Raw genomic sequence first — 13,223 nt, 5'->3', positions numbered from 1 at the left:
GAAGAAAACATTCTTTGATGATTACGAGGGTGGGGAAGGAGAAAGAGGGAGGAAGAGGGGCATTCATTAATCAGATAGTAGATAAGAATTATCTCAGGTGAAGGGAAGGCCAACACATAATACAAGGGAAGTCAGCACAACTGGACTAAACCAAAAGCTAATAAGTTTCCCGAATACAACCAAACACTCTGAGGAACAGAGTAGCAGGGGTGGGGGACTGGGGACCATGGTTTCAGGGGATATCTAGGTCAAAAGACATAACAAAGTTTATTAAGAGAATGTTCTGCATCCCATTTCGGTGAGTGGCGTCTGGGGTCTTAAAAGCTAGCGAGTGGCCATCTAAGACACATCAATTGTTCCCAACCCACCTGGAGCAAAGGAGAATGAAAAACACCAAAGACACAAGGAAAATATCAGCCCAAGAAACAGAAAGGGCCACATAAACCAGAGACTCCATCAGTCTGAGACCAGTAGAACTAGATGATGCCCGGCTACCACCAATGACCGCCCTGACAGGGAATACACAGAGTCCCTGATGGCGCAGAATAGTGGGGTGCAGAACTCAAATTCTAGTAAAAGGACCAGACTTTTTACTAGACCAGACACTGGAAGACATGGCTCCCAAACTCTCTGAGCCCAGAACTGAAACCATTCCCAAAGCCAACTATGAATTCAGACAGATTAGACTGGACTATAACACATAAAATGATACTCATGAAGAGACTGCTTCTTAGCTCAAGTAGATACAAGAGACTAAATGCGCAGCTCCTGTCTGGAGGCAAGATGAGAAGGCAAAAAGGGACAGCAGCTGGATGAAAGGACATGGGAAATCTGAGGTAGAATGGAGGACTGTACTGTCACATTACAGGGAATGCAACTAGGGTCACATAACAACGTGTGTATAAATTTTCGTATGAGAAACTAACTTGAACTATAAACTTTCACTTAAAGCACAATTAAAAGAAAAAAAAAGACAATCCAATCAAAACACGGGCAAAGGACTTGAATAGGTATTTTACCAAAGAGGATATTCAAATGGCCAACAAACACAAGAAAAGATGCTCAATGTCATCAGCCATCACAGACGTGCAAATCAAAACCACAATGAGATACCATTTCACTCCCACTAGGATGACTTAAAGATCCCTGGTGTCGCAGTGGTTAAGAGCCTGGCTGCTAACCAAAAGGTCAGCCGTTCAAATCCACCAGCTGTTCCAAGGAAACCGTATTAGGCAGTTCTACTCTGTCCTATAGGGTCGCTATGAGTCAGAATCAACTCGATGGCAATGGGTAACATGGCTTGAAAAAAATGCAAAGTAACAAACATTGGCAAGAATGTGGGGAAACTGGAAACACTGGTGGTGTACTGGTTAAGAGTTTGGCTGCTAACCAAAAAGTCGGTAGTCTGAATCCACCAGGCGCTCCTTGGAAACCCTACAGGGCAGTTCTACTATGTCCTATAGGGTCACTATGAATCAGAATCGACTCGACAGTAACAGGTTTGGTCTGGTTGGTTTAGTGGGGAAATTGGAACCCTTATCCATTTACCCACTGCTAGTGGGAATTCAAAATGGTACAGCTATTATGTAAAACAGTGTGGCAATTCTGCAAAAAAATGAAAAATAAAACTATCATATGACCCAGCAAGTCCACTACTAGGTATACACCCAAGGGACTTGAAAGCAGTGACACCAATGTTCACTGCAGCACTACTTACAACAGCCAAAAAGTAGAAACAACCTAAATGTCCACAGACGAATGAACGGATTAAAAAATGTGGTACATACATACAATGGACTACTACTCAGCCACAAAGAGAAATGAAGTCCTGACACGTGATGCAACATGGATGAATCTTGAAGACGCTATGCTGAGTGAAAAAAGTCAATCACAAAAGGACAAATGTTGTATAACCTCACTTATACAAAATGACAAGAATAAGTAAATGTACAGAGATCAAAGTTTATTATTGGTTACAAGGGGTGAGAAGGAGGGGAAAAAGGAAGTCCCTGTTTAAAGAACACTGATCAAGGATAATGGTTGCACAGCAGATCATTGTAACTGATATCACTAAGCTGTACACCTGTAAAAAGATGAACTGGCAAATTTTGTGCGATAAGTATTTCTACAACAAAAGAAGAGCAGCTGCTGGTGCTGTTTATATACAACCAAACACCTCGTGGGATTTGGTTCCTTGGTTTGGAGGTTTAGGGTCATGGTTTATTGGGACATCCCAGTTAAATGGTCAAATATTTCATGCCTAGTCCTATAAAATCAATAAAACACAGGTAGTTGTTTCTGTTCTACCTCTTACCTTCACTGCATAGTGCCTGAGGCCTTAAAAGGTTTGCAAGCTTACAACAATTGTAACAATTGTACTTGCAAGGTATAACAACTGGCTTCTATTCCTCTGGAGTAACAGAGAAGAAGAGGAGTCAGGTATCAGAGAAAGAAATGGAATGTGTGGCTAAGTGCCTCCATGAACAACTGTCCTCTGTGCCATGACACCAGAAGAACTGAATGTTCTGTGAAACATTCTATAAAAGAATCCTGATTTTGGCAGGGGAAGGGGGAATGTGGAACAGAATTTCAAATTCTCATGGAATCCAGACATTCCGGAGCCAGAGGCTGGGTAAACCCGAGACTACTGCCCTAAGATAATCTTTAAACTTTAAACCAAAAATACCCCTGAAGTCTTCTTTAAACCAAATAATAGTTTTGCTTAACTAGTAAAGAATGTCTGTCTTGAGCACTGTGCTCTTTTAAAGAATTATCTATATGGTATCAAAGTGCAACAGCAATTCCAACAGTTAGTCAGATGGGAAGCTTAGGGGGACAATGAGTTTATGTTAACCGTGAAGGAATTAATTCAGAAAAGGAGGGTGAGAATGGTTGCACAACTTGAAGAATGTAATCAATGTCATTGAATTGTACATGCAGAAATGGCTGAATTAGTGTATGGTTTGCTGTGCATATTTTAACAGCACCAGCAATAAAAATGAAATAAATTATTTTTTTAAAAAAGAAAACTGAACAGCTTTCTTTCTGGCAAGTGATTATAATATGAGAAAGTTAAAAAAAAAAACACAAAAAACTGATGTATCTTACACTGAACCAGTAAAACACTACAAGATGAAGATTCCCCACCTACTAAGACCTCGGTGTGTATTAATCAAGCACAGGGATTTGAAATTTGATTAATAAAGGAGCTCAGGACTAGCTTTTGAATCTAGTCATACACAGAAGTACCCAATTCTATTACACTTAACACAAAAGGTTTATTATTTATCTTTTTCTTTTTAGTTTGTTTTTATTTTTTAAACAGCAGGAATCACTCCATGATTTAAAAAAAAAAAAGAGTAGGAGAAAGTTATAATCATAGTTTGGTGTTTAAATTGCTGATTTAACTTTTAATGTAGAAATCAAGTAGCTACCCACTTTGGTACATAAAAAGATCAAGAAAACCTACACTCCACTTGACTTCATTCAGCCTCCAAACATAAAGTCCACATAGACATGGCAACATAAATAACTTCAAAGAAGGGAAAGAAGTTTCTAAGCTGTTGTGTGATGTTTTGTTTGTTTTTCCAGAAATATTAGAGTGGGATGAGGGGAAAAAAATACAGTATTTAGATCTTGCTAACTTACTGCTCCAGTAAAATTGTCATCTTTCAACAATAAGAAGCATAAAATCTACTAGGGTTACCAATTTTTTCCCTCATTTTTTTCTATTCCATTATGACAGTTTAACACTTGGGATAGAAAGAGAAACAAGAAATCTAAAAACAATTATAACATCAAAATCAGATGTTTCACCCAACTACTACTCTAGTCCAACCTCAAAGGACAAAATCAGATTAAGAGTTCTTATCCTATATAGTAATACCAAGTTTTCAAATTCTCATACACGTTACCATTCAGAAAGCTTATACAAATGATTGGAATACAGAAATAAATGGAATGCATTTTCTGCACTTCTCTAATCCTTTATAGTTTAGCAATTGATGTCCTTCAAAGATCAGGGCTTCTTTCTTGATTAAAACAGCATTATCCTTAAAGAGCACATTATTTGTAATAATTTTATGAGTAAGCATTCAAGAAATGACATGTGGGGGTTCATTTCAGTAAGATTATACTTATGGTACTGATAACAAGACTTCATGCCTAGTCCTGTAAAATCAACAAGGTACATACAGTTGTAGCGATGACTGATACAGTTAAACTATAAAATCTGGGCCAAAACTTCCTTTTTTCTACAAACCTGTAAAGGCTGAAAACATTCTCATTGGCTAACTCAACTTGGAGAACCCAAGACAAAGATCTAAAAACACGCTCACACACCTACTGAGAAAAGCCCAGAGATGACCTACCTAGCCTGTGATCCTATATACAGCTGCTAAGTTGAATGACAAAAAAACATCATGCCATCGCTCAACAGACTATCTAGGTGGTATATGCCAAGTGACCTCAAGCACTGGCTCACCAAAGGCAGATCTGTAATGGCCAGAAAAGCAACCTGGTAAGATAGCCCACAGCAAAAAATCCAACATATATGAGGGGGTAAAAAACGACTAAATTTGCCAAAGCAGCCTAACCACTGAGCTGGATTTTGCAGTGAAAATACCATATATGGACCCACTTCATTAACAGCCTATCTGGAAGTACATTTTACTAGTTACTCAGATACCATACATATTAAATCCAATAAGACAAATATTTACTTAACTAGTGTGGATAATAAAAAGATTGCTGACACACAATATACTGTGACAGAGGCAAGTATTTCTTAAATGAAATTTCAAATGTAACACCACTGGTTAAAATGTTAAGGATTCTTATATGGTTGTGTGTTAAAAAGGAACAAAGATCAATATTATAATCTAAATATCAATACAACCTTGGAAACAGTTACTCACCCACTCACTTAAACCACAATGATTTTTTAACCACTTTAGTATCAGTGTACATCTCAACAGTAATGGCAGGCTGCTAGAAGACATGTGGTCTAATAAATTATCTGTACTTACAATGTGACATTAATTTCTGGAAAATGTACTAAGTGTAGTAACTAAGACAAACCCACGTAAAATTGAAAAAAATTACAAATTAATAGTTTGGTCCATTTCACCTTGCCCCACCTAATTTGCTTAGGTCTTTATTTACTATCCAATAAAAGTTATGTGAACTAACACATAATTAAATGCACTCCTCAGAGGATATAGGTCAACGGTGACTAATCAGAACTTTCCATCTAAACTAGCTTTGACAAGACCTGGGAAAAATCATCAATTATTACTCACAAATAATGAGTGAGGGTTGTCACTTAATAGGAATGTAGATATTAATCCTGGTATCAAGTCTAATTAATGTCACCATCAGGAATAATTTACAACCACTCTAACAAGAGAAACACAAGGCAGTACCAATCCCTAAATGTTCGCAAAACATCAGAACCATACAATATATTGTATTCATTTATAATAGTCCCACTGTATTATTAGAAGTATAATTTTTCCAAAATAACATACCTAAGAGCAAATTAAAATCCAGTATGTAATATGCTCTATTTTCATTTGAATCTATCAAGTTTGTGGGAAGTAATTAAAAGAAAAAAAAATCATTCTGGGGGAAAAAAAAATCCTATGTAAAAATAATCCCAAATTACTTTCAGAAAAAACACCTAACTAGCAATTATAAATCATTAAAACTAATGAAAACAGGGAGTGGAAAAAAGAAATGGCAAAACCAACCCCTCCTCGCTGACCATCTACATGTATGGAACGGATGTGATCTGCCAGATCTGGACTAGAGTTGAAGCAAGCCTGGCACTGGTCCCAACAACAATTATAGGCAATATTTTTGCTTGAAGAAGTAGTGCTTCCTTGTCCATTCATCATTGCTGGAGTTGAACGCCCACTGGAAATTGTGCTGTCTACATCCATTATAGTACTGCTTATGCTACAAAAGAAGAAAAAAGTCTGTGTTATTCCTAGAAATTCACTAACATGAATATGATCTTATAAATATTTAATTAAGATTACCACTTGATTTAAACCTTAAACCAAAAATATCCCCTGAAGTATTCTCAAAACCAAACAATATTTTTGCTTATACTCTTTTAAGATCTTTCTATATGGGATCAAACTGACAACAGCAGCTCGTAAGATTAGATAGTGAGTTTATGTTAAGGGAGGGGGAACAACTCAGAAGAGGAGGGTGTACGTGTACAGTTAAACTGGTGTGTATTTTGCTATGTATATTTTCAACAACAAAAAATAAATAAAATAATTTAAAAAATATGTATTATCACTTGACATTCTGGCTCCATACAAAGAAAGCACACTAACCATTCTCCATTAGAAAAAGGCACTACTTTGAAATTAGTTGGCAAAAAGTGCAAATCAAGGCAAAAAACGAAGAGTACCTCAAAACAAGATACGGCATAATTTAAGCAACTTTTGGCAGACATGAACTGCCCAATACTATACAGAAAACAAACCAAACGTACAAACCCACATACAGCAGAACTATATAACCCTGCCACATCTCATCCCTTCCATAATTCTAAGAGCCATAATGAAGTAATAAATCAGTTTCCCAGCATACCTAATTCAGAATCAAGAGATTATCTTTACAGTTCTGCAAATCATTTGTTGACCTGAAACCTTTTATTCACCAACTGATAATACAACTGCTGCCACATCCTACCTCTTTCCATCTCAAAGTTGAGAAATTTTTCTCTTCTAAATAAAAATGCAAAATAGCGAAAACATGAGTGCCATAAACGTCTGATTTTACCTTAAGTCCAAATAAAAAGTCTTTTCCTGGCTCTCAAAATTTTTTTTTAATCTCTATCTACCAAAAAAGACAATGTCAATCAATTCCTTTTACTTATCTATAAACAAATTATTTCACTTTAGTAGTAAACCTTTTACTTTAAAAATTACATATTAATGATCAGAATGCTCAAAATCTCATGGCTTAATAAAATGCACCATACTTTTGCCTTCATTTTAAATGAGTCATTTTAATTTTCTATTTTCAATATCTTCCCAAAAGATAACTACGTGAAAGTAGGTTCAATCACAGAAGAGCCAACAGTAAGAATGTTTTCAGACTAAATCTATCAAAATGTCTGCTTGCAATTTAAGAAGTGCCAGTAGCCAAATTTGAAAATACATCAATTTTTAAGGGGTATACTCCCAACCCAAAATTTTTAATCATAGAGACTTTCAAACACACAGAAAAGTGTATCTAAATCAGGATTTAACATGAATTTTAACTTATTAAGTAAACTTGATAATGGTTTGTGTTGAACATTAAATGAACTCACCCTTAAGTTAGCAAAAATGTTTATATGGGATATTTCAGATATTAAAAAAGTCTCACTTTCTGGAGTCATGGAAGCTGGCCGCCTGTTGCTGTCGAGTCTATTTCAACTCATAGCGGCACTACAGGACAGCGTAAAATTGTCTCACAGGGTTTCCAAGGCTGCAATCTTTACAAAAGCAGACTGCTACATCTTTCTCCGGAGAGGCTGGTGGGTTCAAACTACCAGCTTTTGGTTAGCAGCCGAGCTCTTAACCACTGCACCACCAAGGCTCCTTGGAGGCTGGATGAACCACTAAAACTAATGTCCTGAGATAATCTTTAAACTTTAAACCAAAAATATCCCGAGGTTTTCTTAAAACCAAGTAATAGTTTAGCTTAATTAGTAAAGAATGTCTGCTTTGAGCACTGTACTCTTTTAAGGCCTATCTATATGGTATCAAAGCGACAACAGCAACTCAAAAGATTAGATAGGGAACTTAAGGCGGGTAGTGAGTTTATGTTAATGGGGGAGGAACAACTCAGAAAAGGAGGATGAGAATGGCAGCACACCTCAAAGAATGCAATCAAGGTCACTGAGTTGTACATGTAAAAATTATTTAATTGGTGTATGTTCTGCTGTGTATATTTCTCAACAACAAAAATAAATTATTTAAAAAGTCTCAGATTCCCCTTTAAAGGACATTCAGTTATTTAACCTCATTTGGCTAACTACAAGTCAATACAGATTCTAAATTTCAACTCTAAAACTTTATTCTAAAACTTTATAATCCCTATAAAATGCTTAAGTGTGAACGAGCCCTTGCATATCTGCATATTTATTCGTATATTATTTGCTGGCGCAGGACTATACCATGAACATAGGAATTCACTGTGACTGTAGTTTTTCTCTACTGAAATACAAATTTTAATTTAAGCCCTAGAAATCTCAAGTTTCATGCAGCCCATACCCTGAAATGGTTATCTATTTTCCTTGTCATTTGCTGTATATATTTTTAATGTTTCAACTGTGAAGCACATATCTACGTAAGCCATGCTAATTAACTCCAAATGCAAATATTAACTTTAATTGAACAACCAGTCGGACCAAGTTTATAAATAATCTCTGGAAGAGAAAAATCTCAATGAACTATTGTTTTACAATTGGTACAATGTCCAAGTGTATAGTTAAGTCAAAACAAAAAATAAAAACAAAGGTACAGGGAAGGAGGAAGGGAGACAGATACAGACACAGATATCCTCTAAAGAGGAGTCCCAGAATGGTGCAAACAGGTAATAGGCTTGCTGCTAACCGAAAGGCTGGTGGTCTGAGTCCACCCAGAGGCACCTTGGAAGAAAGGTCTGGCAATCTACTTTCAAAAACTCAGCCTTTGAAAATTCTATAAAACACAGTTCTACTCTGACACACAGAGTCGTCCTGAGTCGGAGCTGACGCCATGGCAACTGGTATCCTCTAAAGGTTATAACCTCTTTGGAACGATACAAAAAATATAGTAGTTGGGGTGGGGGGGTGGGGAACAGATGGGGCAGGACAAGAGTAGCAGGAGAGTTATCTTTCACTGTACCATTTTAAATCACGTACCTGTGCTGTTTTTATTAAAAAGTCCAAAATTAGTTGAAAACGAAACCCAATCAATTTTCCTTAAATCAGGCAGTGTCAAGAGAGACTCTCATACTTGTGATACATTCAACTATGAACAGATAGTGTCGGTTTACATAGTGCTTAATGGACTTCTCTCACTAACTGTACCACAGTGGAGGAACCTTACAAGAAAGTACAAATATCCATGAACATCAAGCATTGTTTAATCAGTCTATATACAATATTATTCACTTGAAAAACAGCAGTTCATGTGAATACAGCTCCATGTGGATACAGCGCCTCATAAAAGGACAGCATTAATACAGATGTTATGAACTCTATCTACCATTGACAAGTAAGATGCAAATGCAATAGTAAGAGAAGTAAGGGGCAAAGCCAACAGAGCCTCCTCTACCCAAACCCTAGCAAAGCCAACTGGAGTCCAGCTTCACAGCCCCTCTCAGGATCTTCTAACCTCTACAAAGTATTCAATCCTGGGCTGCCAGGATTCTCAGTGATTCTTTGATTGGGTACAGTCCTGATGCAGGGGGACAAATGAGACAAGTTGCAGGTAATTTCTGACTTTGTCAAGATCCTGAGGAGATGTGAATTTCACAGAAAGCTGTGTGCTTCCTATATTATTCTAGATAACAAGATGAGCACTAGGAGACAATCTATCAGATCTTGTAATATTCCTGAAGATGATATGTACATTAAAAATTTTCATCCTGGACAGAGCAAGAGAAAAATGTAGAACAAAATTCAAATTTACAAAGAAAGACCAGACTTACTGGCTGAGAGAGACTAGACGAACCCCTGAGACTATGGCCACCTGACACCCTGCTAACTCAGAACTGAAGCCACTCCTGAAATTCACCTTTCAGCCCAAGATTAGACAGGCCTATAAGACAAACAATCCTAACACACAAGGAACGTACTTCTTAGTTCAACTGAGTATACAAGAACAAATGGGCAACATCTGCCCAAAAGCAAAGATGAGAAGGCAGGAAAGACAGGAAAACTGGACGAATGGACACAGAGAACTCAAGGTGGAAAAGGAAAGAGGGAGAGTGCTGATACATTGTGGGGACTGCAACTACTGTCACAAACAATTCGTGTATAAATTTTTTAATGAGAAACTAATTTGAGCTGTAAACTTTAGCGTAAAACACAATAACATTTTTAAAAAATATTTTTTCATTCGGTTAATTCTCCTTGTCATCAAACACTTACTGATTCTGTGAAATGTGAACACCTAAGCAACCTCCCTAGAATGTCAACAGTCTTAGTATTTGGAAGAAACCCTAACTCAGAAAAAGCATTCACACTACTCAGCTTCAATAATCTAAAGAAGCGCTTCTCAAATTTTAATATATATACGAATGACCTGGGATCCCATCGGCCCTGATAGCCCAGTGATTAAGAGCTTGGCTGCTAACCAAAAGGTCAGCAGTTCGAATCGACCAGCCACTCCTTGGAAACCTTATGGGGCAATCCTAATCTGTCCTATAGGGTCACTATGAGTCAGAACTGACTTGAAGGCAATGGTGGGATCTTACTAACTGCAGATTCTGGTTTAGTGGGTTTGGGATGGGCCCTGAGATACTGCATTAACAAGCTCCCACTTGTTGACAATGCTGCTGTAACACTTTGACTAGAAAGAATCTAAAAGGTCTCGTTCACAGTTATTACCCAAGTGAGACTCATCAAACCAAGAAATCTTACATGACAGAATGGCAAACTAAAGCATGTGCACATACATACAGAAGCTGTGACAACAGAGTATCTGCACATTTCAAAAATGCACAAACTGTTAGAGATTCTAACGGAATAGGGAGGAAAAAGAGACAGTTTCAACATAACATTCCTCTTTTCCATTAGCCTTGTTAAGAAACTATCTGGCAGCCCAGTTTTCCACTCCAACATCCAGAGTGTCCCACTACATGGATTTTATGAAATGGTTTCCTTTGGGAAGTCAAGGACTAACTCATACATACAAGAACAGCTCCATGTTTGAGAACACAAATTACTTCCAGGCAAAACATCTGCTTGGCCAGCATGACCCTGGTCAAAGAGTTGCCAATATTGAGAACGCTGTAAATATCTGCCTGCTAAAAAACAAAGCAGAGAAGAGGAGGAAACAATACACGGAAGTCTATGTCACTGCAATAGAAAAGGGCAAGACCATGGTCTTAATTTAACAAGAGTAAGAAAAGTTCACTGATATGGTTTCTTATTCCACATTGCCAATAACCTTTAAGAAATTACCACTTGTCTGAGTGGTGTCCGGGGTCTTAAAATCTAGTGAGCAGCCATCTAAGATGCGTCAATTGGTCCCAACCCACCTGGCGCAAAGGAGAATGAAGAACACCAAAGACACAAGGAAAATATTTGCCCAAGAGACACAAAGGGCCACATAAACCAGACACTCCATCAGTCTGAGACCAGACGAACTAGATGGTGCCCAGCTACCACCAATGATTGCCCTGACAGGGAACACAACAAAGAGCCTCTGATGCAGCAGGAGAAAAGTAGGGTGCAGAACTCACTTTCTAGTAAAAAGACCAGATTTAATGGTCTGACTGAGACTGGAGGGACCCTGGAAGACATGGCCCCCGGACTCTCTGTTGGCCCACAGCTGAAACATTCCCGAGGCCAACTCTTCAGACAAAGATTAGACTGGACTACGGGACATAAAGTGATAGCTGTGAGGAGTGTGCCTCTTAGCTTAAGTAGATACATGAGACTAAATGGACAGCTCCTGTCCAGGGGCGAGATGAGAAGGCAGAGAGGAGTCAGGAGCTGGTTGAACGGACACGGGTGATCTGGGGTGGAAAGGACTGTGCTGTCACAGTACAGGGAGAGCAACTAGGGTCACATAGCAATGTGTGTATAAACTTTTGTATGAGACACTGACGTAAATTGTAAACTTTCACTTAAAGCAGAATTAAAAAAGAAACTACCACCTGTCAAATTTTGTTGTTACCAGAGACAAGCCACAAAACTGTCTAAGACACTATTAAAAAACCAAAATGAGATACCACTTCACACCCACTAAGATGGCTAAAATCACAAAAATAAAAAATAACAACCGTTGGCAAGTGTGTGGAGTAACTGGAACCCTCATGCATTGCTAACGGGAATGTAAATTGGTACAGCCACAGTAGAATAGCTTGGAGCCTCCTTAAAAAGTTAAACATAAAATTTCCAGATGACCCATTGATTCCACTACTACATACATACCCAAAGGAACTGAAAACAGGGACTCAAACAGATAGTCAATGTTCACTGTCACATTATTCTTAAGTCAAAATGTGGAAACAACCCAAGTGTCCATCAACAGATGAATGGATAAACAAAATGTGGCATCTATACAATGGAATATTATTTAGCCATAAAGAGAAATGAAGTTTTGACACATGCTACAACATGAATGAACCTGGAAAACACTATGCTGAGCAAAACAAGTCAGACAGAAAAGGACAAATACTCCATGATCCCACTTACACAAAATACTTAGAACAGACAAATGCACAGAAACAAAAGTTTATCAGTGGTTATCAGGGGCTTGGGGGAGGAGAATATGGGGAATTATTATTAAAGGGTATTGAGTTTCTGCATAGAAGGATGAAAAACATTTGAAAATGGGTAGAGATGATAGTTGCACAACATAGTAAATGTCATTAATGTCACTGAATTGTACACTTAAAAATGGTTACAACAGTAAATGTTTTGTTAAATATCCGCCATAATTTTTTAAAAAGCTATTAAAACATTCCCTTCTCCTTTTTTAACTAAACATCTATGTAAGGCCAAATTTTCTTCACATATTTCAACCAAAACAATTCATCGCAGCACAGTGAATGCACATAGGAGCAGACAAGAATTTAGCTGTCTTCTAACGTCAAGCCAGACACTGAAGACAATTACAAAGGTATAAAATACCAGCCCTCTTGTATTTTTTAACTTGGGAAAATGACTGTTCATTAAAAATATATCGAGATGTTCTTTGCAGAGCTGTCGGGATTTCCTGCTTCATCAGTGCTTGGACAGAACCAGTACCTGGACAGAAACTGGTGCTCAACCCTCTGCCACCTCCTCCCAGCACCCTTAGATTGCCCCAAGGCCCCCGATGCTCCAGCGCAGCACAGCAGCCTCACCTGCCTGCCACGACAACAGCATCCCCCTCGCAGGTGCTCCAGAACTACAACCAAGACTTGGAAGTCACCATCAACCATCAGGTCAACTTGGAGCTCTTATCGCCTACACTTACCTGCCTGTCTTACTACTCTGACCGTAATGATGTGGCTTT

General features: G+C 38.0%; 1 protein-coding gene across 2 annotated transcripts in view; it reads right to left on the bottom strand.

The window, feature by feature from the left end:
- AEBP2 (AE binding protein 2) overlaps positions 1 to 13,223 on the bottom strand; it is a 76,768-nt gene that overhangs the window by 45,915 nt on the left and 17,630 nt on the right. For both annotated transcript variants that reach the window (XR_002822923.1, XM_023725184.1), the window contains exon 2: positions 5,751 to 5,958. Coding sequence is in view for 1 of the 2 variants with exons in the window: in XM_023725184.1 (XP_023580952.1) it covers positions 5,751 to 5,958 (208 nt within the window). In the remaining variant the exon portion in view is untranslated. The remainder of the gene's footprint in view (positions 1 to 5,750; positions 5,959 to 13,223) is intronic.

The sequence above is a fragment of the Trichechus manatus genome, unplaced genomic scaffold (genome assembly GCF_000243295.1).
Source record: "Trichechus manatus latirostris isolate Lorelei unplaced genomic scaffold, TriManLat1.0 scaffold00289, whole genome shotgun sequence".
NCBI classification, from domain to species: Eukaryota; Metazoa; Chordata; class Mammalia; order Sirenia; family Trichechidae; genus Trichechus; species Trichechus manatus.
The sequence above is the reverse complement of the archived record's forward strand: the minus strand, read 5'-3'. Positions and strand labels throughout refer to the sequence as shown.